Source organism: Pezoporus occidentalis, unplaced genomic scaffold (genome assembly GCF_034315485.1).
Source record: "Pezoporus occidentalis ecotype Australia unplaced genomic scaffold, CSIRO_AGI_Poc_V1 ctg327, whole genome shotgun sequence".
In the NCBI taxonomy this organism is placed as follows: Eukaryota; Metazoa; Chordata; class Aves; order Psittaciformes; family Psittacidae; genus Pezoporus; species Pezoporus occidentalis.
In genome coordinates, this window is record NW_026915235.1 from 349,388 (window position 1) to 376,993 (window position 27,606).

Here is a 27,606-nt window from a genome sequence, read left to right on the forward strand (position 1 = left end):
TAAAGGCTTCCACCAATGCTAGCACAGCAGTGACAGTACTCTGATATGGGCACACAAATGCCACGATACAAATTCCTCCAGGTCTCACAAAATAATTCTGCCATTTAATTAACTCAAGAGCTCACAGCACCCACCTCCAACTCACCTCACTTCAATCTACTTCATCAACCCACCTTCAGCATTTGCCAATCTCAAGCAAAATTTGTTTTTCGTAATTCCATTATCTGAATTAAGCCAGTTAAAGCAAAAGCAATCCCAGACATTAAAAACAAAACCAACGCAGGAAACTGCTCTACACAGTACTCCATGAACACTACTGATAAACTGAACCCAATTTATTTTTGTTCTGACAAAAACTCTGTAAGCAGACTACTCACATGCTGGCATTTCCAAAAGCTGATACAGGAGCTAGCTAAATTAGCATAACAATAAAAAGCAACTTACTTTTTAGCTTTGTATACATAGGCACATCTCTTGCCCAAGTAGAAGTCTGTCTCCTGACGGGCATAAACACCTTCAATTTTCAGCAGGGCAGTGTGCTCCCTCTGGTTTCGGAGGCCACGTTTGTAGCCAGCAAAGATGGCCTTGCACCACAGCCTAGAGACATTGAAAGCATTTGCAAATTAGAATTCACACCAAAGTATCAAATACAAAAATAAATCGTGTGCTGTTTCAGCAGAAACTATTTCTACAGCAGTAAAAATTCAGCCAAGGAAAAGCCCCACTACTTTTACGTATTACTGCAGATCCCTACATTCAGTCAAGAGAGAAAAGCCAAGTAACTCAAAGTATTTCTGAAAAGTCTGTATCTTTCTGCTTGTTACAAATTTCTGGCACTGCAGGCTGCATATTAAACCCATAGTGCTTCAACATCAGTAGGTGTGATGTTTTCAAATGTCTACAAACACTCTGTGGTGAGTAAACTTTTCTATACACCACAAACTGTGCTTCCTGTGTTGCAATAACTGCTGTAGAAAATAGTAACTGCTGCTAATTTGTAGTCTCAAAGGACTTAACTGCAGCTTATCAGGACAGCTCCACATGCTCTGGACCAGTGACATTACACAAACTCCTCAGCAATTCTTCATGACAAAGAAGTGTCTGTACTGTTCAGGTAAAGCAATTACAAGGCTCATTCCACACATCATGTATGCAGTGTGACTGTCTCAAATGCATCCAGCAACTGTCCCATAACACAGTAGTAGTAAACCAAGCTACCTAGTTCAACCTCCTACGCATGCATGAGAGAAGATGAACTCTAGAAATAAATATTAAGACAAAAACTTATGATTCAGACTCAATCCCTACATCCATAGCAAGTAGCGCAGTTATGCAAGGAAGCAATATGCCAAAGCCTCCACTGTACACTGGAGGGTTACAAACGCTGTGCTAACAAAGCCACCATTAATACTACACATCTATTGACAGGCCAGGAAAGCGGGGCAGAACATATGAGCAGCTACAACGATATACGAACTACTACAGCTAGTTTAAGGCAGAGACTTCAAAACAGGGAAGCACAACCGTGGGTGTTTAAGAGAGCTCAGCAGGATACTGGGCAGAAGAGCTGCCGCAGGAAAACGGATTCTTGCCCACAGCTTTAACACGCTCAGAAATGCTCACTCTGCAAGACTTGTCAGAAGCAGTGTACAGCGAGCCAAAAGCCATCTGGGGGTAGGTAACTCACCTCCCGGTCATGGTGTCCTCCTGAAGCCCTGGTCCCAGCAGGCCTAGAAACGACACACAAGCCATGAGCCTTCCAGGCCGGTAGCTCTCTCCAGCCAAGCGAGCGGGAGCTGCCGCAGGCCCGGTCCGGGGTCAGAACATCCCGGCAGCCGGGAGCCACCCAGAACAAAGCGACAAGGGCTGCCAGAGCACCCAGTTCGGGCTCCGCCTCGCGAAGGAGTTAAGGAGACCCCTCCGCTTCCCCACAGAAGGGGACCTTCCAGTCGCCCCAGTCCGTTTCAGCTACGAGCCCCAAACGCACGGCCGGCACCATCCGCCGCATATCGCCGCCATCCCGCCCTCTACCCGCTCCGCACGGCGCCAGCCTCAACACCCCAGGAATGCCGCGCCCGCCGGCGGTGCCATGGCGGGACCACCTCCCTCCCGCCCTTCACCCCGCGCCGCCACTCATCAACTCACCCCCACGGCGACGAACCAATATGGCGGCAAAAGAGAGAGGTGCCGCGCTGCCTTCCGGGATGTGGGCTGGGAAGGACCCTCTTCGAGCGGCAGCGAGCACTGCCTGACAGGGCGAAACAGAGGCGACCCGGCGGGGTAAGTACATCGGGCCCCAGCGCCATCCCTCGCCGCATCCCCCCGGTCCCCTTTCTCCCCCGGCTGGTGATCCGGGGAGGGGCGGCCCCAGCCCCGCCGCGCAGGCATCCGCCAGGGCAACCCGTCGAGGCCCCCGGAGCGTGGTGGTTGTCGTGGAGACGGGCGCCGCCGATACTGCGTGTCAGTGAGCGCCGCAGCGGGTCGGGGCTGGGCACAGCACCGGCAGTGAGCGGTTGCCTGGGGTAGGAGGTGAGCGGGTAGTGTATCGCGGCGCGGAGGGTGAGGGGAGGCTTGGCAGGACGAACGGGGCCGCAGCCCGGTTGTGAGAACCGCCTGCGGCGGTAGAACAAGCGGAGGAGCCCTGCGAGAGGGCAGCTAGGAGGTGAAGTTGGAGTGCTTGGTGCTTCTGAGATGGCCAGGGCTCTGGGGCCCTCTTCTGATGGCTGCTTTCCGGGCCCTGCCCATCTGCCTCCCTTCTTACTTTAAACTGAATCATCTCAACATTTATTTCACTCTCGATATCACCCTGGGGACTCAAAACATGTATTTCTACACTCGGATCACTGCAGAAATACATGTTTTCTATTACCCGTTTTCCCATGTTAGGGCCATTCACTCCTGATCACTGTCACTTCTCTCACATAGCCAGAAACGCGAGGGAAATGCACCCGACTGATTAGACTTTCACTGTTACTTTGTTCCTAAGTGTCTTAAGCTGCATCTGAACATGTGTCCAGGCTGCCCTTGTTGGGGGGAAGGAAAAAGGATCTCGGGAATCTCAGGAGCAAAGTCTGCTATTGTTTTGTCGCCAGGTGGGCTTAGAGAGCTTGAACCTGGACTAAGGAATTAAATCCTGATCCAGGAGGAGAATCAAGTCTATTTGTGCATTGTTGGGCCAGGGCAGAAGCACACAATGCCTTGCAAGCAGGTATAAGCAGAGGTTTTTCTTAGAGATTAAATTGTTAGGAAGTAGGAGCAGAGAAGGGATGGAATATTATGCATTCTCCAAATTACTCAGTTGGCTTCTGCTTTAAGGAAGAAGTAGAAAGCAAAGCAGTGCTCAGTATTCTATCTAGTTATCAGTACCAAATGTGTGCTAGTCACCTCTGCTTAGAGAAAGAACACAGTCCCTTCTTTGAGGAGAATGAACTATCTGTCAAAACACTGTTTCCCAGCAGTACACATCCACAGTCGATAAATGCTCCCTAAATCTTATCTTTTCCTGTCCCACACCAATCTAGTCCCTTATGGGACATACAGCTAAAAGCAGCACCACATCTTTCATTCCTGCACTCAGTTCTCCAGGGTTCTCATTAGTGCAGCCTCAGAGAGCAGGAGTGGAAATTCTTTACAGTCAGGATGAAAACTAAATTGCATCTCTAAGCCAAATCCAAGATATGTTCTAACATTTATAGTGGTAGGCAGGGTTTTGAAAGACCAGAACTATTTTACTTGCCTAAGAGATATATATTTTTTTTTTGGTAAAAACTAAGGTATTTCTGATTTATGGCCCAGCTACTGCCCCTATGGATATTTGAATCTCTCTTTGCCAATCATTTGCAAAACAGAGCTGAAGGAGATGTAACATTCTCAGCTTCAAATTATCCCACTGGAATCCTTAATTGACTGAAAGAAATCCTGCCTTTGAATCCATTTTAGTCTAATAGGCAGCAGGATGGGAGAAACATGCATCCAGGACTCTCACACAGCAGAGGGAGTTGCAATCCCCAAAGGAACAGGAGGCCAGACTTTTTATACAGTTGTTTTAAAAATTATTTCTCGACATGTTTTTCTTTCCCTTTAGATCAGCAGGGAAAGAATTTCAACCTAAACTCTTGGGGAAAACTGAATCCTTCACATACCTCCTTTTTTATTATTATTAATAGAGTTTAATGAACAAGTTCGTCAAAGCAAAATGATTAAAGCCAGTGCCAATGGCTACATCAGGATGCTCTGAGACTGCGGTAATGGTAAAATCCTGGGAAAGCAGCTCACTATTTGTACCGTTTTTTAATGCTCCAGACAGTTGTTTCCTTCTCATTTCCAAGTCAACATAAGTCCAGAGTGTACTGGCTTGGCACATGCATCTTCTGAGGGAGTGTATGATTATAAGAGGAGATACATAGGAGGAGCAAACCAGCAGGCTTTAGAGAGGCATTCCAGCTGTGAGTTCTTTTAACATATATTAATATCTTGAGTAAATTCTGTCCTGGACAGAAGCTGCTGATGGAATAGAGGAGAAGCTATTGTATCCTCCTTTGTTTCCAATTAAGTCGCTTTTTCCTATAAAAGCTGTGAGCATTACTTCTTTCAAGACTGCTGTTGTAATCATCTGTCACAGCTATCTCACAACAAATTTTTTTGGGGGGGTTATATTTTTAGCATTAGGACTCCACATGTAATAGATTATTTTTATGTTGTTTAGACTCAAAACATGGATTGTAGATTTCTTAAAAAGATAAAACCAAGTTAAACATTTGAAAATATTTTATTAGTGTCTGCTGACTGGAAAAAAACATTGTTTGACTTTCTCTATGTAAAGATACTTAATTTGCGCATCTCCACTTCTATCACTGAATCCATGGTTGAAAAAAAAGGAAAAGTGATGTTTTGGGTTTGGAGGAATTGTCTAATGGCTTACCAAAACATTAAAAATCTCAAAATTTCTCTGTTGTTTATGCAGGTGTTTTGTTATACATTTTCCTAAATGGGTCAATTTTGCCTGGACTAATAGTGAATTTCTACCATTCCTAGAAGCACTTTCACAATATTCCATGTGTAAGCAAGACAAAGTGATACTAAAACATACATCACAGCAGTTTCACATTTGAAATGCAACTTAAAACAACACAGAATGTTAAAGATAGTTTACTTAGTCCAGATACTGGTTCTTGTTTGACTTTCAAGACCTTAAGTTGACGACAGCTCCTGCTGAGGAGATTTGCATCAAAAGTGTTAAAAGCTACACAGTAATACTGAGGAAAGATTAGAGCATGCAGGTTCATCATCTGAGATCTTATAAAACGTGGATTTATTTTTCTGCCTTTTAAAAAGGCACCTTCATTCCATTGTTTTGCAAAGAATAAAGACCATCATGAAACACTGCTCCCACCTGAATTGAATGGTGAGACCACCTCACCCAGTTTGTGCCTCCCTTATCCATTCCCTCCTCAGCCTATCTATCCAGATCTACTGTAGGAGGGACTAGGCCCTACTTTGTTTTGTGAAAGCTAAACATTCCCACTGTCCCTGAATACAGCCATTAGCAGAGCATGGCTCCTTTTATAAACAGTGTATGACAGAGTATAAACAAAGCTAAGGAAGTATATGAAAGGCTGCAAATAAGGCTATTTCAGGTCTACCTTTACTGTTGCTAACACCATAGCCTCTTTCTCATTAGTGTCTTTTGTCTTTGTTCCTCTTAGCAAGAACACAGAGACTAAAGAAATGGAAAAACTCACTCATCTGGAAGCTCTGCTGTTTACTGATGTGCTGGAGACTTGTGTTGATCAGCTCTCAATTCTTGGATATATTATGCCGGTTTCATATGAGGGCCAGAAGACAGACCTTGGCCATGTACGTGCCTTTATCCTGCCTGCTTTAAAAAATACCTTTTTTTTCACCTTTTTTTTCTTGTTTTAGTGTTATGTCTTCTACCAGCATTAAAAAAAAAAAAAATCAACTCAGATATTTTCTCTGCTAAGTGTCCCATGACCCTTGGGTGGAGCAACACATTCAAAATGCATGGATGAACAATTTAATATTCATACTGCAGCATCACTGAGAAGCCTTTGTCCAGACTTGGTGCAAAGGACCTCACTGACATAAGATGAGGTTCCTGGGCTTATAATTTTAAAATCTCAGTGGTCAGATGACAAGCAAAGGATTAAGGAAAAGGAGGCAAAACATAACTATGTTCTTATGTAGATACACAACTATCTTAAAAATACAAACTAATAGCACATTTGAAAGTACTCAAACCCAGGGTAATTCTGTTCCTCTCTAAATCCACATCAAAGTTCCTGTACTCCTCACAGACAGTGAATTAAAACAGATTCTACTTCAAAATATGTTAGTAACTATCCATTCTCAATGACCATTTTTAACTAGTTGATTTCTAATAGGCATCATAACTAAGAGGGTTTGGGCAGAGAGATAAGGATCAGAAAAGAAGTCCTAATGTTCAGGCACAAGTTTGTTGCTTGTGGAGGAAGGGGTTGTGATATTTCTGGTAGCTGATAGACATAAGAAACAGGATGGAACCATCCGGAGGCGTAAATGGTTCCAAGTTCTGTTGTCATATATTTGAAGTGACATTGCTGGCTGTTTACAATTTAAGCAATTTGAAACCCTTTTTTTTAAGAGGACCTCAGAAAAGTGGGTGACCAGGATGGAAATAAAAACTGGGATCTGAGTTTTCAGATCTCATACTATTCGCTCTGTCTAATTTACCACTTAAGAATGCAAGAGGAAGGTAAATCAATACGTTGTTTTCTACGTGTTTCCTTTCCATATTATTTCCTTTCCATTGTGGGGCCGCAGAAGCTGGTGTTACACTGTATTTCAGGGAGTGAACGATGCTTATACCGTGCAATAGAGGGCACTCCTCCCCTTAAAAGAGTCCTGTGAGCCATTCCCCACCTGTGTCCGGAGGAGAAGCTTCTCCAGGGTTGGGTGTGTAACCTCTTCTGTGCCAGCAGCGAAACCACAGAGACAGAGTGTATCTCTAGAACAATAGTTGTTGTTCTTCCTCAGACACACAGACTCAGGTTGACTGAACTACTAAAAGTACACAATTATAGAGAAAACACCTTAGCTTTTTTCTTCAGTCACAAATGCTCATTTTTATCAAATCACTTCTTAAAAAATAATTTTCTCACAGACTATAAACCCTACTTGTGTTCTGAAAGACACCAAAACAAATTGAAAAGGAAACAAGAAAATGACTTAAAGGAAGCTACTCACTAACTTTGGTGCTCTGTAATTTGCTACTCCTCCCTGTTTCTTAGTTATATTTGGCTGTTATCATTGTATTTGTATAAGACCCATATTTGCAAAGCACCCTGAAGCTCTGTCAGTCAAACAAATCAATGACATTTTCAAAGACTGCCATCTAAATTTCAGTTGATGACATTTTTGAGAGAATTAATCACCATGCTGGCCAGCACTTCAGTGAATTTCCAAACTGGGGACCCTAGTACATTGCATCATGCAGTGTACCCCCTCAGAGGAAGGCAGCCTTTCTATTTGCTGAATTTTGGGCAAAAGACTATCAAAACATAAACAGCTAGGAGACTACACAGTTGATAACACATGCAGTTTACAAACTCCTTGTCTTACATAGTTATTTGGTAATTATTAGCATGTTTACAGACAATCCAGTTAAAGCCTGTCTTGAACTTTCCCAGACATAAAAGTAATCTATGAGAACATTCATAAAATCTACATTATATTAAGCAGTTTGTTTGCCAAAATTAGTTCTTTCTGAAGCAGAGTCATCACCAGCAAATTATTTAAACCTTTTTTTTCTAGTTAACTATGTAATTTTCATTGGTCTGTGTATATTTTGCATGCAATTCATTTAATGTAAATTTAACTGTCTAAATTAAGCATATAGACACCTAGACTCCTTCTGTAGTCAGTGGTGAGTCAGGCACTACCACAGACTTATTCGTCCAATCTGGAGATGTCCACAATACTCAAAATGAAGCAGCCCCTTGCAGTGCCCTGTGCACTGCCCTCAGACTACACAGACCACTAATGGAGCCTTGGTTGACAACTTCTTGGAAGTAGACCTGACATACACAGTTGCTGTTTTGACCCCTTGCTTTTACTCTGTCCTCTGTGTTGCATTGGCACAAATGCGTGTGTGGTTGTGGAGGTATCTGGACTGAGAACTGGTGCTGCTAAAAATAAACTTACTTTTTTTTTTTTTTTCCTTTTCCTCTGGAAAATGTTTCAGCTCAGTGAGTTCTCTCATCAGTTTTCTCAAGCAGCCAGGGCAGGAGTAGGCAGCTCTGGACTGGGCTGGGGCTGGCAGTGACTGTGTTAGCTGGCTTCAGTGATACTGCTAGTAAGTGTTCAGCCACAGAAGTGCTGGTAGGCAGGCAACAAAAATTTTAATGTTCCAGTGTATACACTTGTATTCTTACCCATAGCACTTAAAGCAGAGAAATTCCTAGAACCAAGGCCTCACCTGGCTCTGTAGTCTGCTTTTGCTTTTCTGGAGCTTTTTCCTTTTAAATAAAATTGTACACAGCCACAAGATACCTTTGCATGTAGGAGAGAGCTGCCAATATTTTGAATTTCTCTGAATTCATGTATACTTCTTCTGCTTTCACTGTTTCAAAAAAAAGCTAAGCAGATAGCTGATGTCTATCACTTATTTCCACACATCTCAGCTCTTGTTATAACCGTAATACTGTAGGGAAAGGTTGTAGTGACAGGCAGAGGGAAATGGCTAAGGAGAGAAGGCAAAGAGGAAGCAGGCTAACAGTCTTCCACTACATAAAAGCTGCTGCAAAAGATGGAATGATTTGTCCTATGTGCCTAGGGAAATGAAGACAAGAAGCCAGTGGCTTGACTTCAGCTGAGGAGACAAGAAACTTATGGTAAAGATTGTTGTGACATGCTAGCACTGGCAGCATTGTCTCCATTGCTGGAGGTCATTAAGAACATGCCAGGAATAACAAGTCTGAACCATCATCTCTTGGAGCAAACGTTTTCACCTTCTGAGGCTTCTTCTAGTCCTGCCACTTTAGGACTTTTGATCTCATAAACTTTAACACGCCTACATTGTGTGGTCAGAGCTAACCAAGACAAATGCTTCTCCTCTTCTTCTCTTAGCAGAATGTAACATGGACTATCAACTGCTTTTAGTATAGCTCCACTTTATTATTAATTTTTCTTCCTCTCATATAATGTTGCAGAAGGTTTACTTCCACTGCCCAGTGTGCAAGCAGGTCTCTCTTATTCCCTTTCAGTCTGGCATTCAAGAAATGAAAGAAATTGTGGAGGCTCTGAAGGAGCTGGACAGTAACTACCAAGAGTCAGCAAATCAAGGGAGTAGAGAAACAATTACCTCCATGTCTCTGAAAAGCATCGAACACAAGCAGCAGCTGGGGAAAACTGAAGAGCTAAAAAGTACCCATCTTCTTTCCAATAGGGCTGTGAAAAACAGTGCTCTGTCCATAGAGAGTCTCAGAAAAATTCAAGCTGACAGGTGAGTGAAGCACAAATACGATGACTGTGGAGGATGCTCTGAGCTGTAAAGTTCTCAGTTTATCTCTTGTAAGCAAAAATACAAGCTCCCCACTCTCCCACTGGTGTACCTCAGCCTTGTTCCAGAAGGCGTACCTCTGAAGAGAGCAGTGGGGTCTAGCTTCATAGGCAATTTAGTTCTGACCTTTGCTTGTCTCTAGATGCCAAGTAATGACAATAAGTTTATTTTGAATGGAGTTGCATAATATTACCCAGTTGATAATTGTTGCTGAGGTTGAATTCATGACAGGTACTAGCCAGTGCTGATGTTCTGCTCCCTGTAGTCAGGTTCCGCTAGCAGAGGTGTACAGGCCAAGAGGGATCTGAGCGTTGTCCCACGAACTAAGCTATTCTGCAGGGCACACAGAGCCTCCGTGGCAGCTACAGACATTTTCCTTTATAGAACAGATAAGGTATATAAAAAACAAAGACTGCTTTTCTTTTTTAAAATATTTTTTATTCCTGCACCTAATCCAATGCCTTGATTTACAAAAATACCAACAGCCTCTGGTTTAAAAGACGGAATGTGGAGCTGAGCATTCAAGATGCATTTTACTGCGTTCTGGCTTTAACGTTATATCAACAAAGGGCTTAAAGAAGACCCAAACACAAATGAGAAAAATGCAGCTAAGATATAAATATCCTGTGCACCATGAAACTCAATAAACTGGGCAAGCCCATGTATTTGTTAAGATCAGCTTAGGGCTGTACTGGGATATTTTGGCACCTGAAATATCTATCTCTTCATGGACACATTTGTCTGCCTCCCCAGGTGTCATTTTCCAAGATCCACCTGTCATCACTACTACAGGCCAGCAGACTTCTTCCTAATGGCATCACAATCTGGCACAGACTGGATATGTTTGTGCCTCTTTTCTATTTCCCAGAGTAACATTCAGAGCAGCATTTTTAAATTGTAAACTTCCATGAACTCCTAATACAGAGTTCTCCAGACACACAAGAAGCAGATACCATGGGAGAAACACCTCTGGCTTTGATAGGACACAAGAACACAAATGGGACCTTGTATTTCCTTACCTTTTTATCTGAAAATAATAATGGATAAAGGTGACGCACACAATAGTACCAGCACCTCTAGATTGATGTTGTATTCCTTTTCTTCCTGGCAGGCAGTATGCAAGTGATGTAATTACAGCCACTATGAAAAGGATGCAGGAATCAGGAACATTCAATAGCCTAACAGAAGCTAATGAGAGAGAGGAGGCAAAAAAGAGCAAGTTTCACGATGTCCTCATCAGGTCAGTGTTGTGTTCATTACTTCCCTGATTAACTGCTGAAAGCCAAAGCCCGTTCTTGCTTAGTATATGCTAAAAAGTTTTAAAAGAAAACCCCAATCTACACCCAAAATACAGAAAGGATTCCAGTTTTTCAGTTTGAATCATTCTGTCTGCTTCCCAAACTACACTTCTTTCCCCCTCAGAAAGAAATAATTGGTGGTTATGATACCGATCTGAGCTAGGAATTGCCTGAGCTTTGACTGCAGCGGACACCAGTGTCTGCATTAATGTGAACAGTGCCCCATTAAAATCATATTAATATCAAATTAAAACATAATGTGATGTAGGAGCTCCATGATCTTTAACTCCTATAACCAGTGAAAGCCAAAGAAGCAGAGAATCTGTTCAAACCAGGGCCAGCAATATATGGTCTTTAGGTTATGTGATGCCAGGGAGTATCTTGACCCACGCTAATGCTAATATGCTCCATTTTCCCAGGAGCAGCGAGGAGCTAGCAGAGATCATGACAGAGGCAGTTGTCTTATTTACAGCTAATCCACCAGCCACTGCACTGTAGATTCTCTTCTGTCGCAAATCTTACAGGGCACAGATTTGTTATAATCTCAACTCGAACTGGTGATTCCTTAGCACAAACTTCTGGGCATTAGAGGTTTGGAGGTCTTTTAGCATGGGAAGCTCTGCTTCAATCCCAACCCTGCCAGAGAGAATAGCAGTCATCAAAAAAGTATTTGACTGTTTTAAAGTTACTCTGTTCTGTGTAGCAGCTCAGGCCCATCATTTAGGGTAGACAGCAAAGCTGCTGTAAGTCATGATTTGTCATGAGTCCAACCTACTGGATCAGCTAGCTCCAGTGGTGGCTCAGTGGTCTGCCTCTGGGGCAAGCTGTCAGCTTCCAGTAAAATGGGTGATTTCAGCCACAAACTCCAACTCTTCCACAGTCTAAACCCAAGGGATTTATTGTTTATCCATGAAAGGGACAGAAAGCAAAAATAAAAGCAGCAGTTGCTTGTGGAATAGCTATCCAATACTGGAAGGTGGAAAGGAGCAAACAAATTATAATCAGAAAGAACATAATCCTTTTTATTCCACTCCATCAACTATATCTAGCCACTGTGATGTCTGTTCTACTATATATTCTTTTCATGGAATAAAATTGATCTGTCTTTCAATATAATGCATACTTGCCTGGAATTGTGTCAATATACTAGTCTGAAAGCAGCCTGCAGTAAGACTAGAACTCAGTATCAGAAGCTTGTGTTCTGATCAGTCACCCAGCTAAGGACTGAAATTTAAATGCATGTTTGATTGTAAGGTTGGGATAGAGTATGAAGTCTCAGGTACTAACCGTAGTATTTACTGGCTTTATATCAAACCATAAGCATAAAAACTGAGAAAAGCACTCTAAGTAAAATAAGATAGTAACACCTAGAACCTTCTTGCATCTGTTTTGCTTTAGGCAGCTTAACAGTTCTCTAGCATTTGCCTTCACTCATATCCCTTCATAGATCTCAGAACATGAAGCAGTGTTTTTTGAAAGATTTTAAGTCTGATCCAAAAAAACATTCTTGATACATATACTGAAACTTCAGCAATTTCGCACTGTCTGCTGGTGAGGCATGCTTCTGCACAGAATCAGGAAGGTTTTTGCCTGAAATGCAGAAACTGTGACTCACTGGTAGGCATCCTCCCTCTCTGCTATAGGATCTGCATCATCCTCAAGTGCCCTCCATGCTTTCAAGACCATCCCGTTTTTTTGGCTCATTCACCCATTCATTCCCATCCTCCTTGCTCAGTCTGTGCACTTTTTTCAGAATTTACTTACCAAGACACTAGCTTTAGCAAGAAGTCTCTGTTGCAGATGTGCTGCCTCCTCAAGACTCAGATGAAGACATGAATGACTTTTTTTTGCTACTCAGCTGCAGGAAGCAGCTTGTCTTCTACTGCTCTGAACAAGCTGGCCAAGCATTTGTGTGCGTTTCTTTTAGCTCAGCTGTTAGAAACTCAGTGAGTGAGCAGGAAAAGCAGGGCAGTGTTCAGCAAGGTGCCACAATGTACCACAATGTACCAAGAGACAGGAAGTTCCCCTTCAAGGTAAACAGCTCGTCTTTTTTTTGTATATTCAAGGGATTGTATTTTCACATTTTCCTTCAGGGAGCAGGAAGGAAAGAAGCAGATAAAGTCACTTGAGAAACAGCTGCAATATGTCAAGAAACAAACTGAAACAGAACTTAAGGTGAGATCACTTAGCATTGGGCATCATGCCAGGTGGGAAGCCTGGTAAGCAAGGTTGTCTCTGCTGCACAGGAACTTGCCCTTAACTGGGAGAACATGTGGTGTATATAATGATCCATAATTTAGAAATATAGAAGCAGTATAATTGCAATAAAGATTTGTATTCTGAATGAGACCATTAATGACTTGAAGAGCAGTGTCCAATGGTTTTCAAACGGGAGTTTGAAATTCTTACAAGCTTGAGAGACTATGATCAAATTTGAACACCCCAAAACACTGCTGAGAGTGGCAAAGCACAGACATCTGCAATCAGTAAGAAAGAGGTTATCTGCAGATAGCAGTATTTAAGGTTCTGTCATACTTACTCATGCAGATGTGACACCTGGCACAGAAAAAAGTGTCACAATGAGGGAGTGAGAGATACCTGGCATAGGGGAATGTAATTTTTTTTTTACCTACATTTTTGTCTGAGGAAAATTTCATTATTTTATCTAATTTTTTTGGCTTCCAGGTATTAGAGAGTCCCAAGCCTGAGAGTCATAAACAAAGGCAGATCAACGTTATTGCACATACACTGTCAGTTTGTTCTTTCATGCTCAGTATTTCCACCGTTCTGTCTGCAGCATAAAAATGGTGTGTGCATGCACAGTAAATCTGGGGCATTCTGGAAATGTCAGACTGGCTACACAAGTGCAGGTCATTTGAATGCCATATCACTGGTCACTTTGATGCTCACCAGACAGCTCAGACTTGATGCTTGGGTGTGCTTGAGCACAAAAGCAAACACAGTTCTGTAGAGAAACATAGAAATGTAGCATAGCCCTGATGAGGCAGGAAGAGTGTTATAGAAAACAAGCAAAAGGAATGCAGATTCAGAGCTATACAAGGAGTGGAAGAAGGAACAAGAATCTGATGCTTCGTTCAGTACTGAGCAAGAGGACAGCAAGGGCATCAGAGGAAACAGTCAATATCACTGAATTTTGTCTTTGGACAAAAGTGTGGACAGTATTCAAACCAGGATATAGTTGGCTACAGAGAGGAATTTTAAGCCACTGACATGCTGGTGAAGTACAGTTTATAGAACGTGAGGGTTTTGTGCTGGCAGTCTGGATGTGCAGTGGAAATTTTAATTGTAAATAGAGGATGGTTGTAACAACATGAAGGATCTATTAGCACTGGTAGTGCATGCAGCTATCTATAACTGATGAAAACACCAGAAGTCCAGGAAGATATTGGAACAGCAGAGGAGAAAGCAGGAATATACAAGATGGGAAAATTCATTTAGGTCAATGCTCATCTACTAGCAGGGATCCTGGAAATTCATAACAGAAATTGGGAAGTGTCCCTGTGGGACAGCCCAAAAGTTCCTTGACATCTGCATGGCAGTTAAATGAAATAAGCTAGATGGTTTGGCAGGCTCAAGAGACTGTATGTTGTCTGTTTGCTTCTGCATATTGTCCCTTCTCAGTCAGAATCTGATGGCTCCTGGTAAGCCCCTATTCTCCCACTTCCAAAGCTAGTGAATTATGATGGCATGGTTCTACTGTGCAGTGCATCTCAAACCTCACAGTGTCTGTGCATCCAATATATGCATCTGGTTCTGATTTAATACCTTCCCAGGGACTGATGTATAGGGAGCTGTAATCATCCTGTCTCACACTAGCAGCAATGTCCTCCACCGTGCAGTCAGGCTGGGCACTTCTCTGTGTCCTGCCCTGCATCTCTCCTACCCCTTGCAGCGTAAGGCGGGTAGCTCCCATGCTGAGAGAGTGCTCTTCTTTGTATTCATTCAATGCCTTCTGCTAATCTGATCCTTGCTTTTTGCCATATGAAGTGGGATCTGAATTCATCTGGGATTTTGTTTTTACATTTCCAGCTTAAAAGTCCTTTGCTCAGCTTCCTTACAGTTTCAGCTTTGATAACAAATCAAAGACAAGACTACTTTCAAGTACTCCTTTCCTCCTGTGCCAAAAATAATGGTGTCTCACTGCATCTCCCAAGGGAGAATAATTTCTATTTACTTCATATGGGATTTTCCCTTAGGCAGTTTTACAGCCACTTGCATGATTTGTCACCTTGCCAGCTAATTAAAACCAAAAATACAGCTTGCGGATTTTGGAGTACTTTGAACAACAGTAATACACAGACCTGTGGACAAAAGCCTACATGGTTGTCTCCAGTCTAGTGGATGAGAAAACAAAAGGAGCAAATCTCATAATGGAACCAGAAAAACATGGTCTTTGCTTCACGCATGTTGCCTGTACGCTTGTATTTTCAGCTTTGCTACCTCTTAATGAGATGCTAATTAATGCAGTGTTAACCTGCTCAGCTCATTTTTCTTTCTAATGGAACACAAATCAAATGCTGAATGCTCTTTTTTTTGAATCTTGTCTTCTTGGAAAGAACTGATGTCTCTAAAGAAGCTGAAATGATCACTCTGGTTTTGCTCTTATCCTCCATGCAGTAGCATCACCAATACCTCTACTTTGGCTTTAGGAGTTCCGTTTGCTGCTGCAGTGTTTATTTTCTAGCTTGGATGAAAATACTTTCTCTGGTTTCCTGGACAAGTGATAGGAGTCTGTACAGCAGCTTTTGTAACAAGTTCACATCATATAGTATTATATAGTTTAACATAAAAATGTACAAAGTTTAAACTTTAGAATTCCTGCACTGCTATTCACCTGAAGGCTCTTTATGTCCTGTAGGCTTTGTGGTATAATCATGCCATACATGTGTGCAAGTCATGGTACAATTTTATAACAAGCAGTAACACTGCAGGCTACCTCCCCGACAGAAAACCACGTTGTTGCACTACACTACCAATGAAAACAGGTCTGTAACTTTTACTGTGTGGGCTCTCATAACACACCCAGGGCCACTGTGTCAGTGTACCACTTGGTAGTGCATTTAGTAGTGCAACTAAAATCCATCATGTTTCCTCCGTTACCCTCTCCCAAAAGGATGAAAGATGAAGTGTTCTGGGGGAATGTTTTACACACACACACACACACACGTGAACTGGCACATGTTCCTACTGCAGAAATGCACCAGGTGATTCCAGCAGAAAGCACAAGGTCTGGGATGGTCCTGAGCTCCCGAGTGACAGCTGGCAGAGCCTCAAGGCAGCTCAGCAGGACCTGGAGCTGGCGCACTAGATCCAGACCCAGCTCCAGAGGGACAGGACTTTGGACAAGAGTGCAGCTGCTAACAGGTCTCCTCCCTCTATCAGCAAACCGCCCCCCACAGTTTGCTCCTGCAGCTGCTGCGATTGGAGGTGAGCTAGTGCAAGGCTGCAGAAGCTGTTACGCCGAAGCCGGGTGACCTTCCAGTCCTGGTGTCCTTTCGGCTGAGGCATTTCTTGGGGTGTGCAGCATGCAGATGTTCTGGCAGCTGGGACAGAGCCTTAGTGAAATGTCTGTAGGGCTTCATGTTGTGGTTTCGGGGGGAGCAAGTCCAGGCTGCAGCAGGTGTGTAGATCTAAGCATATCTTCAGGCTTTGCAAGCTGAGATATTGCAGCTGCCAGGGGAGAGACTTGAGCTCATACGCACTCAGCGTGGAAGCAAGGAGGCAGGCAGCAGGGCTCCTGCCTGCACATAGCACAGCACCCATTCCCCTGCCCCCTCCCAGCGCCTGCCAAATGGTGGGCTCTGGGTGTGCTGCTGGCTGCAGGAATTCCTCAGACTCTTTACTCCTGTTGGCTATTTTTGTAACCACTGACTGTAAATACTAATTGCTGTGGAGGAACTGAGAAATCTAGGTGGCACTTGTAAGAGAAACAAATCAAAGTAAATTAGGACGCAGGGGTGTGCATAGCCTCTCCAGCTAAGTGCAGTTCCTTTTGCAGCCAAACAGCATTTGTAGAGCAGACTGCTATGGCATTGGGTAACAGCAGCAGACAGAACTCTGAGCTTATGTCTGCAAGCTGAGAGATCAGAGAAAATCAGCTTGTTTACCTGCTTGTGAAGCAGACTGGCTCTTTGCAACTATTTCCTGGGTTTTGATCTTGCTCTCTGCCAATTTTATGATAGTTTTGGACACACGATGTATGGTTTTGCATCTTTGGTTTGGCAGATTCAAGGCTGAAGTCATCCCAAATAAGCAGCCCAGAGGTTTACTGCATTAACTATGGCAGCGCTCAGTGTCCTGGCTGGGAACTTTGCTATGATAAACCAGAATGCATAAATATGAACTCATTTGCCAGGTGTTGCTTAAGTTCAGGGAACGCCATACTCTACGGATGGTGCCCATGGCTTGTGGGCATCTACTACTGTATTTAAGGCCTACAATCTAATACCAAATGTGCCCCAATTCTGCAGCACCAGGTCCATCAGCAGGGCTGCAGTAGTTGCCCTCACGCCTCCAGCTGACTTTCTCTCTCCAAGCAAATGCATTGCTGTAAACCACCAGTGGGGTTTTGCATTTCACTTCCCGTCTGCTTTGGATTGTGTAACTAAGCCCCCAGATTCCCCATCTCTAACAAAGATGTTTTACAACACTGCAGACCAAATCCAAACCACGGACATGCCATGCAACAAAGAAAACAAACGGCACAGTCAGGCCCCCGTCCCAGCTGAGGCCTGGGGTGCTGGAATCAAAAGCACTCTTTCCTCTGCTTTACTAAAATGTCAAATAAAAAGGAAAACATGGTGAAGTGGTCATGCACCTCTGTAATACCTGAGTACTTTGTAACCTAGGCTGAACCCTTCTTTCCTGATTTGTTTGCAGATCCTTAGCAGACAGCAGTAACATTGGCATCCGCAGCACTTGGCTTTGCTGAGTCTCAGCACCAAAAAAACCCAGCATCCTTCATCAGCATCTCCCTAGTCCCTCTGCCAGGCCCTCAATTTAGACATGATTCAACAATGACACAGGAAGGCAATCTCTAAATAAAGTGTTTTGGTCACCTTGCATGTCTAGCGACTGGGAACATGAGCCCTCCCAGTGCCCACCAAAATTTCATACCAGGGAAAATAAAGGCCACTACCAGAAACTTTAATAGGGCACAAAAAGGTGCTGTCTGCAGGCATATGATGCTATGGCTGTAAAATAGCACCTGATGTTGCAAACCTTCAAACAATAAAAATAAGTGAACACATGACGTTCAAACCCACAAAACAGCATCAGCCAAGGGCCCAAACTGTTCTGAGCCTTACAGGCACACTTTACTCTTCCTAACTATGTCCCACAAGGGGTGCAGAGGGAAGGATTTTCCTTTTAACTGCTCCAAACTCTTCTTATAAGGAAACATTTTCCAAATGAGTCATACTGCAGAGACTCGTAAACACAGCACTATTGAGCTGGCTTCTTCCTATGGCATTTTTCCATATTTACACATGTAAGGAATGTGAGGGTGCTTCAGAGACAAGATGTGTGGACTTCAAAACATTTAAATGCCAGCACTTTGGTATTTCATCTTCAGCTGCAAGGTTTGTCTGATGAATGTCAAACCCATCACAGCACATCAAGAAAGCAAAGAGAAAGGCTGCAGTGGAGCCATCAGCACCAAACCCAAGACATTGATTGATCTTGCATAATTGCATAGGAGACGTTGATGAAACCATTTAACTCTTGATACAGGAATCCAGAGTTTTTCATTTTACAGGCGGTTCTTCCAAGTGCCAACCCCAGATTAATGAACGTTTATCTGTTACTCAAAGAAATCCATTAAAAAGGAGTAAACAAATCAATAATCCCATGTCAAGCAAATGCACTTTGCTTCCTAAGCATGCGCCAAAAGCTGGACAAATGGCTCAGGATTCTTGCCCATAGTGAGCTCCCCAGGGACAGAATTCCCTCAGGAAAGCTCAGCTCCATGGCAAAACAAAGCATGGGGAGAGGCTGGGGGCTCATAGAAAGCTTGCTTCAGCATTTCCTTGCCCTGGGTGTGTGCTTTTATAACAAAGTGGACACCATCTACCTGGTAAGATTTCAAGAAAGAACTGTTTAAACATAAGCATCACACAGATAAGATTTTCACCTGATCGTAAGGCTGCATTTATAGAGTCGCTGCATAACTAGGAAAAAATGAATCCAAGGAATAGAGTATGCTTTAGGAAATCAACCTTTGGTTTACGTGGGGCTGAGGTATTATCCTCCTCTTACAGATGCTCACTCACTGAGACAGCCTAATTCAGTAGTTTGGTAAAGCCTAGCTTTAGGCAGTTGAAATTATTTGTCTTCTTTCCCACATGACTAAATTCCTTCCTGGATCAGAGACCAGAAGGCCTGGTTTCTTGTCTCACTCTGTTCATTACTCCACCCTCTCCAGAGGTAATCAGTCCTTGCCATGGGTTTATTGCCATCTTTATGGGTTACAAATCAAACTTCCCTTTGAAGTTAAGGTTGAAATGGAGCAACATTCAGGGAAAGTGTGAAGCCTATAGCCTTGCCTCTCCTGAGTTTACCAGGGACTGGAGAGATTAAGAGACAGTGAGCTGATCTCAGTCTCTAGGCTTGCTTTTGGGCTTCTCTCTCCTCCACTAGAGCCGAGATGCTATGATTCTTAACCTCAAAGATGAGCTACAAGAGATAAAAGCCAAAGTGAGCATGGAGAGCTCCTATGTGAAGAAAAGCACTGACCTCCAGGTCCACGAAACCCAGAAGAGGTGTAACAATGCAGAGGATATCCTGGACAAGGAAATTCAGGTAAGCCCTTCCCCATGACCCCTACTGGAAGGCATATCCAGCTAGTAAGGAAAGAGTCCTCGCTCCCCAGATGCCCTTTGTGTTCTCCATCACAGTCACCAAGACAACTATTTGAACTGGATCAGAAAACTCATCCAGGTTAGAAATCTTTCACTCTTCCACTGCTTCTCTGTATGGTCCTGCAAACAGCAACAGCATGGATGGCATGGCTGCAGGAGACAGTGGCTGGAGGCAGGGACTGCTTAAAGTAATGTGTGGCTAAATAGGGAATTGCTGGGTATGCTCAAGTGGAAGAGGAGAGTTTACAGGTCATGGAAGGAGGGGCTGGCCACTTGGGAGGAATATAAGGCTGCTGCTAGGGGATGTAGGAAGGCAGCTAGGAGGACTAAGGCTTCCTTAGAATTAAACCTGGCAAGAAGGGTCAAGGACAGCAAAAAGAGCTTTTTCAAGTACATGGCAGACAAAACTAACACCAGAGGCAATGTAGGCCCACTGATGAACGGGATGGGTGCCCTGGTGACAGAAGATGCAGAGATGGCAGAGTTACTGAATGCCTTCTTTGTCTCTGTCTACTCTGCTGCAGGCAGTCCTGAAGAGCCCTGTACCCCTGAGACCTTAGATGAAGTCAGGTCAACGGAGCGACTTGCCTTAGTCGATGAGGAATGGGTTAGAGATCAGTTGAGCAATCTGGACGTCCATAAATCCATGGGTCCAGATGGGATGCACCCGCGGGTGCTGAGGGAACTGGCGGAAGTCATTGCTAGACCACTCGCCATCATCTTTACCAAGTCCTGGGAAACGGGAGAGGTGCCTGAGGACTGGAGGAAAGCAAATGTCACTCCAGTCTTCAAAAAGGGCAAGAAGGAGGACCCGGGTAACTATAGACCGGTCAGCCTCACCTCCATCCCTGGGAAAGTGATGGAACACCTTGTCCTTGGTGCCATCTTAAAGCATATCAAGGATAAGAGGGTTATGAGGGGCAGTCAAAATGGCTTCACCAGGGGGAAATCATGTTTGACCAATCTCTTAGCCTTTTATGAGGAAATAACACGGTGGATGGATGATGGCAGACCGGTGGATGTGGTCTACCTTGACTTCAGCAAAGCATTTGACACAGTCTCCCACAGCATCCTCACGGCTAAATTGAGGAAGTGTGGACTGGATGATCAGGTAGTGAGGTGGACTGCGAACTGGCTGAAGGAGAGAAGCCAGAGAGTTGTAGTCTATGGGGCTGAGTCTAGTTGGAGGCCTGTAACTAGTGGAGTGCCTCAAGGGTCAGTACTGGGACCGGTATTATTTAATATATTCATCAACGATTTAGATGAGGGAATTGAGTGTACTATCAGCAAGTTGGCTGATGAACTAAGCTGGGAGGAGTGGCTGACACGCCAGAAGGCTGTGCTGCCATCCAGCGAGACCTGGACAGGCTGGAGAGTTGGGCAGGGAATAACGGGATGAAATATAACAAGGGAAAGTGTAGAGTCCTGCATCTGGGCAGGAACAACCCCAGGTTCCAGTATAGGTTGGGGAACGACCTGCTAGAGAGCAGTGTAGGGGAGAGGGACCTGGGGGTCCTAGTGGACGACAGGATGACCATGAGCCAACACTGTGCCCTTGTGGCCAAGAAGGCCAATGGCATCCTGGGATGTATTAGAAGGGCGGTGGTTAGTAGGTCGAGAGAGGTCCTTCTTCCCCTCTACTCTGCCCTGGTGAGACCCCATCTGGAATATTGTGTCCAGTTCTGGGCCCCTCAGTTCAAGAAGGACAGGGAGCTGCTGGAGAGAGTCCAGCGCAGGGCAACCAAGATGATTAAGGGAGTGGAGCATCTCCCTTATGAGGAAAGACTGAGGGAGCTGGGTCTCTATAGTTTGGAGAAGAGGAGACTGAGGGGTGACCTTATTAGTGTCTATAAATATATAAAGGGGGAATGTCACGAGGATGGAGCCAGGCTCTACTCAGTGGCAAACAATGATAGGACAAGGGGTAATGGGTACAAACTGGAACACAAGAGGTTCCACTTAAACTTGAGAAGAAACTTCTTCTCAGTGAGGGTGACGGAACACTGAACAGGCTGCCCAGGGAGGTTGTGGAGTCTCCTTCCCTGGAGACATTCAAAGCCCGCCTGGACACATTCCTGTGTAACGTTATCTAGGTGTTCCTGCTCTGGCAGGGGGATTGGACTAGATGATCTTTTGAGGTCCCTTCCAATCTCCAGCATACTGTGATACTGTGTAATGACACTATCAGAAAAACAGACCCATAACTACATCCAAAGGGTGTCATTACAAGGCTGTTTAGCAACATAAGCAGCCTGAACTCTCAGCACTGGCCGCAGCACATGGTGCTGATACAGCTGTTCATGTGGCCCTAAGGTAAATTGGGCTAGAAAATCGTTCTGGTTTTGCAAGCTTCCCTTTCCTCCCTTTTCCCCCCAAAAAAAGTCTGATCTAGTTGTCCCTTCTTTATGGATGGCCCAAGGTCAAGGACTGCCTCGGTTAATTTTGTCACTGGGAAGAAATGGCTTTGACTACACAAGTTGCTCCTGCACTCTTGCTCACAGCTCAGCTTTCAGCAGCATGTGTGTGCACACGCATATGCACTGACGTTGTCTCTTGTTTTCTGTCTGTGCTGATCACAGAAGCTGAAGAGCAAAACTGATGAGGAGATTCGAGTCCACATGGAGATTGAAGATTTCCTCAGGCAAAACCATAAGGTACTTGTGACTGTCTGCTAGTGCTCAAAGTAGCAACTGATAAACATTGTATCCTCAATTAGTGCCTAAACAAAGCCAGTTATTGCTCTATCAAATTTACCAGATTCTTCATTGCTGCTGTCTGAAGGACTGTTTATCCTCAAGTCATAATTAACCCAGCTCACCCAGACTTGGGATTTGATGCATCTCCTTAAAATTAGAGTTCGTGTAATGATTGGCATTGTTTGTTCAGGTGTTACAGGACTGTTCCTCCCTCAGAGAGTTGTGTTCAGGTAATCGGAATTTTATTTAGACCTCCGTTGGCAGTAGCTGGGGCTCCCAGTGCTCCAGTGAAGGGTGCTACTGCGCACAGTGAGGGTGACTCTTTCACTGACCCAAGCGTTGCACACACGAGGCACCAGGGAGGAAATGACACAAATTGCCAGCTCAGTTTTGCCTTACCTTAATCCGAGGAAGTATCAGGGTTGGCTAATTGCTAATTCACAATTACTGTACCCGTTTTCAGCAGCAAACAACCATGAATGTTCTTGTGCTGTTGATGCAGAAGTTCAGGGCTCTCCTATTATCAACAGTGTGTCCAACACTGGAAAGCATCTCAAACAACACGGCTGGAAGAAAACCTGTACTACTGCAGGGTGCCTAACAACTCTGCTAGTACAAAACCTATTAGAAGATATTAAATTTGAAAAAAATGAATTGAGTGCAAAAAGTGTGCTGTAGTGTGTAAGCAATTGGTGTCCTCTGTATCCCAGAGCCTTAGGCTGATCAGTGCTTCATAGTGAGGGGGCTTTCCAAGTACAAGCTGCAGCCTATTTGACCTCTACCATACGGCGAAGTACAAGCCTCTCTGTACTCAGACAGCAGCTGGTGGCTTTATAGGGGCCCACAGAGAAGAGAATGACCATGGCCTCCATCTCCCTTGTGTGTCCAGCTGTGATGCCATAATGAGATTGATGCTTTCCCTCAGATTATTTTTCCATGCAAGCCATCATGGTTGTTGCCATGGAGAAGTTGTTCTTGAATGGAAGGAAGTCATCTGGGTGACTGTTTCAGAAACACCTGCCCTTCTATTCACAAGTGAGACAAAGCCAAGTTCACAACCTGAAATAGTGTGAAGTGCACCTCTGGGACCTTATTCCTGGTGTGCTGAGCTTAATACAGAAAGTGGGTAGGGAGTCAGGCAGAGAATAAAAGCTTTCTCACTGATAAATTCTGTTTCTTAACCCCCTCCCTCCCTCTATGTACACACAAAGAATGGCTTCTAATCGTCACTTACTTCACCGGGACTGACTGTGTACAAAATGAACCGGCAGTGCTGCTCCATTCTTCATGCACCCCTGAAAGCCCAACCTAGCCTCTCTTCATCTCCAGTCCAGTGCTGCACCTTCCATGGTGAACTCCCAGTGAGGGACCTGCAGGCCACCAGTAATTTATCACTAGTCCTAGGGCGTTGGCTGTTTCAAGATGAGAAGAAAACACCGAGCATGTGAAATTTAGGGGACTCTTACCACCATTCTGACAGCAGGCCATATAATAGGAGCGAACCTTTCCCCTGTACACTCTTTTTACCGTGCTGAGCCCCACTCTATCCCCCTGCAGAAGGTGGAAGAGAAGCTGGAATTCTGGGTTGACAAATACGAAAACGACACAGATGCTAAAGACAAAGAACTGGATGCCCTAAAAGCATTAAAGGCAAACAACTTGGAAATACTGCAGGGACTTGCCAAGGAGGTAAGACATCAGCAGCATCTCTGCACAGCCATGCAAAACTGCATCCTGGCTTTTTCTTACCTGCATTCAGGTAAGGAACCAGGACCCCGGAAAGTAAAAATCAATAATCTTGAGGCGTATTGTGAGATGGTTCTAGGAAGGCAGGGACCGAGCAGTCATCTTCTGTTTGCACCTGTGACACTGAAGGATGATGATGTTTCCCCTACAGCAGTTGCCAAATATCAGCAAATAATCAGAGCTATTGACAACCTTCGAGAGGGGCAAAGATGCTATCCCATCCCATCAGTATGCCTCACCTTCATTTGCTGCCTTATTCTGAACATATCTGCTCCTTCTAGCCACACTGGGGTAAGACAGGCTGAGACTGGAAGAGGCAGTTCATCCCTCCCTGCAGATGCACATTTACAGCTGCACAGTGCTCTAAAGGACTGACCTGGTTAAAACTATTCCTGCTCCACACTAGTTTTTTGGTTAACTGCCATGCTCTGAACAGAGCTATGCAGGCACAGTAGAGCAGGCAGCTCAGGGTGGAGAGAAGTGGCTAGAAAAAGGGGTTTTCTGAAGCCAGAAGGAATTAATTTGTAATCATTCCTTACTGTCACTGGGTCTGAGATGATGGAACTGAGTTAAATGTTTCCCTGTTTGTGGGCTCATATTTTTTACTCTGTACACTGTCATCTCAGTGTCCCAAGTGTTTGTACATCATCTGCTTCCTACCTGGGGGAGCACAGGCCATTCCTACCACCATCTGTTGCCTGAGACACCATCAGACAGCCATTTTACAGTGCAGGATCAGAGGGTTAATTATACCCAGGCCATGAGAGGCTTCACTTTGGCGGCAGCTCTCAGTGCCTGTGGACTGATGGCAGTAATGAGCAACATTTGCCATCTGGATTCAGGAAAGATCAAATAAAGGAGATGGGGGAGGAAGGCTCACACTTACACATTGCCTTTGGGCTGGCGTGGAGCTCCCTGGTGCACAGGGTAGAGATCCGCGCTGTGGCCCATTAGCCAGAGGAGAAGAATCCTTGCACCAGGGTCTGGATGAGCCCTGCTCTGGCAGGCTGATGGGCAGGGTGAGGCTTGAAGGACAGCCCTGCACTTTAGGGAAAGTGGTTTTCATGCTGCTGTTGCCACCCTTGTGCTGTCTTGCAGTGCCAGACATTTGAGAAAACCATCATCACTGACCGGGCAGAAAAGGATGCTAAAAGAAAACAAATAGAGCAGGAGGCCTTGGAGCTGAAGAGCACCCTGAAGGTAAAGGGGAGTAAAGCTGAGGCAGTGCTGCTCCATCAGCAGATGGGAGTTAGTAATTTGTGTCATTTGTTTTGGCAGAAAATGGCCCAAGAAAGTTGGCTGGTGTGGGGCAGCACAAGCAAAGGACAGACAAAGCCTGTCCCTTTCTGCTGGGGCAGACACAAAGCCAGCAGTCAGCTGCAGGTTTGAGAAAGGAGCAAAAGGGGAGAAGCCGGTCCCCTCAAATGATGTGGGGCTGTGCCTATCACACCAGCCCCACTGCATGGGTGATAGAGGGAGGGTCATGGAGCTGTCCCATGCTCATCCCCTTGCCACCAGCAACAGATGCCCTTGGCCCAGATGTGGATTCCTTCAGCATGACCAGCACAGGCCCAACTGCTGCTATGCAGGCCAGAGGTTCCCTCTTGCAGCTGGGGAGCACAAGAGAGACTCTGCCCATTGAGTTGTACCAGGTACTCCAACAAGTGGCTTCTCCTAAGACATCTCTCTCTCTCTTCCAGCTGCAGTCCTGGTGGAGAGGTACAATGGTCCGCAAGAACCTTGGCCCCTACCAGGGCCTCAAGAAGAAGATGGAGAAAAAGAAATCAGACCACAAAGAAAAAGCGAAAAAGGGAAAAGCTGGAGCAAAGAAAAAAAAGTGATAAGAAAGTGGCCACAGAAATGCTCCAGGGCTGTTGCTGGGCATGGCACTGCTGTCAATCTGTCTGACACAATGAAATAAATCAAGTTCTCAAGCTATTCTGGAGAACACAGTCATGTCAGACACAGTTAAGGTAAAGCTACAGTAACAGTTACGATCTTGAAGCTGCCCTTGCACAGCAGAGACATTTTCTCCAGCAGAAAGGGGATTTGCATCAGAGCAGTGAGAAACACTGTCCCCCAAAGTGCTGTATGGAAACAAAGACAGCTAGCAGGAGGTAACCCTGTTAACAGCCCAGCATCTCGCCTGCATGGGATGCTCTGCACTGAGAACGTCCTCTGCAGACCCCAGAGCTCTGGCCGTGGCTGAGGCACTGGTGTTTGCTGCGGCTCCAAGTGAGGCAGGGAGGCCAAGTCACCCACACCTGGGCTCAAGCAGCTCGGCTGTCAGTGCCAGCATCAGGTCAGCAGGGGAAAAACTGCTGACAGCTTGCAGTATAAACACAAGGGCAGTCAAAGCACGCAGGTTTCCATTCCCCCAGTCCTGCAAAATGTCAGCGCACAGCATAGCTCCAAATGTCATCCCACCGGGGGAAGGCACATCGAAAAAAGACAGCCGGATGCACTGCCTGCAGGAGCTGCCCTGACCTCATCGGTGCACAGCAAGATGAGGCAGCAGAAAGAGAGTGAAGCTGCTGGACAGCAGTGCACTGCTTTTCTAACCAAGAGGGGAGCCCCTTCTCCTGACACGATTGTCAGTCACATACCGGTCTGTGCACAAAGCAAAATTAGCCCTGTGGCTGAGCTGGCTGGTGTCTGACACTCCCTCACAGGAGAGCTCAAACCACACAAAACCTGCTGTGCTTAGTGACCAGCTGATGCTGGCCCCATCCAAACATCCTCATGTCCAAGTTGAACTCTGCCAAAAGATCTAAAGGTGGAGATGACTGAAATCATAAGCAGAGAGCCTTTGGCTCATGGCTCTGTATGAACAGCAGAGAAGGGGCTGGTGCCCAAGTATCAGGCAGAAGGGATCATCAAGGGAGCACAGAAGTTTCAGATACAGGTTCCCTTCCCAACACTGGTACCAAAGCCATTTTGCACACTTTCCATGGTCTCCATGCAGTGTTAAGAGCAGGTATCATGAGCCAGGACTGTGCTTGCACCCATATCGACAGTACATATCCACACTCCTCACTGTAGGAAGTGCCTCAGAGCAACTGTGAGACTTAGGTTCCAAATCTTAACTCTCCTTTCTCATGCACTGCTGACTTATGTTTTCCATATGTGGTGGGTGTTAACAGGTGACCTGTTCGGGTGGAAGGAATTAAGTCTGATAATAAACTCTTCAGAGGGCTTGAACAAAGGAAAAAGGATAAGTGGAGGGGTGGTAGACTTTATATCAAACTCTAGGCACGCACTAGTAATACAACCAAACAACTGAAATCTGAAACGTGGCATTTGCTGGGATCTGACTGCTTTTCAGCAGAAAGCAAATCAGAATTCTGGTTGCAAAGAAAAAACCAGCAGAACAGGCTCTGTCATTCCACTAAGGTGGGGGGTGCTGAAAGCTCAAGTCCAACACAAGT

At 44.9% G+C, this 27,606-nt stretch overlaps 2 protein-coding genes across 6 annotated transcripts in view; one reads left to right on the forward strand and one right to left on the reverse strand.

The window, feature by feature from the left end:
* RPL35A (ribosomal protein L35a) overlaps positions 1-27,606 on the reverse strand; it is a 153,519-nt gene that overhangs the window by 1,660 nt on the left and 124,253 nt on the right. Inside the window, exons 1-3 of one of the 2 annotated variants that reach the window (XM_062629027.1) lie at positions 2,146-2,228; positions 1,688-1,730; positions 445-597 (exon numbers count right to left, since the gene is read on the reverse strand). In XM_062629027.1, the coding sequence (XP_062485011.1) occupies positions 445-597; positions 1,688-1,698 (164 nt within the window). In that variant the 5' untranslated portion in view covers positions 1,699-1,730; positions 2,146-2,228. Of the gene's footprint in view, positions 1-444; positions 598-1,687; positions 1,731-2,145; positions 2,229-27,606 lie in introns of those variants that run through there. The other variant, XM_062629028.1, reaches the window with a different exon arrangement.
* On the forward strand, positions 2,444-26,252 carry IQCG (IQ motif containing G). 4 transcript variants are annotated; one of them, XM_062629024.1, is made up of 10 exons: positions 2,444-2,464; positions 5,706-5,856; positions 9,264-9,502; positions 10,671-10,799; positions 12,951-13,032; positions 19,516-19,677; positions 22,316-22,390; positions 23,990-24,121; positions 25,277-25,378; positions 25,879-26,128. In XM_062629024.1, the coding sequence occupies exons 2-10, from the start codon at positions 5,728-5,730 to the stop codon at positions 26,017-26,019; spliced, it is 1,191 nt and encodes a 396-aa protein (XP_062485008.1). In that variant the 5' UTR covers positions 2,444-2,464; positions 5,706-5,727; the 3' UTR covers positions 26,020-26,128. The 4 variants fall into 4 exon arrangements, with proteins under 4 accessions (XP_062485008.1, XP_062485009.1, XP_062485010.1 ...); XM_062629023.1 differs by lacking the exon at positions 2,444-2,464 and adding an exon at positions 2,492-2,662 and having other exon boundaries at positions 25,879-26,127; XM_062629025.1 differs by lacking the exons at positions 2,444-2,464; positions 5,706-5,856 and adding an exon at positions 2,490-2,662 and having other exon boundaries at positions 25,879-26,252.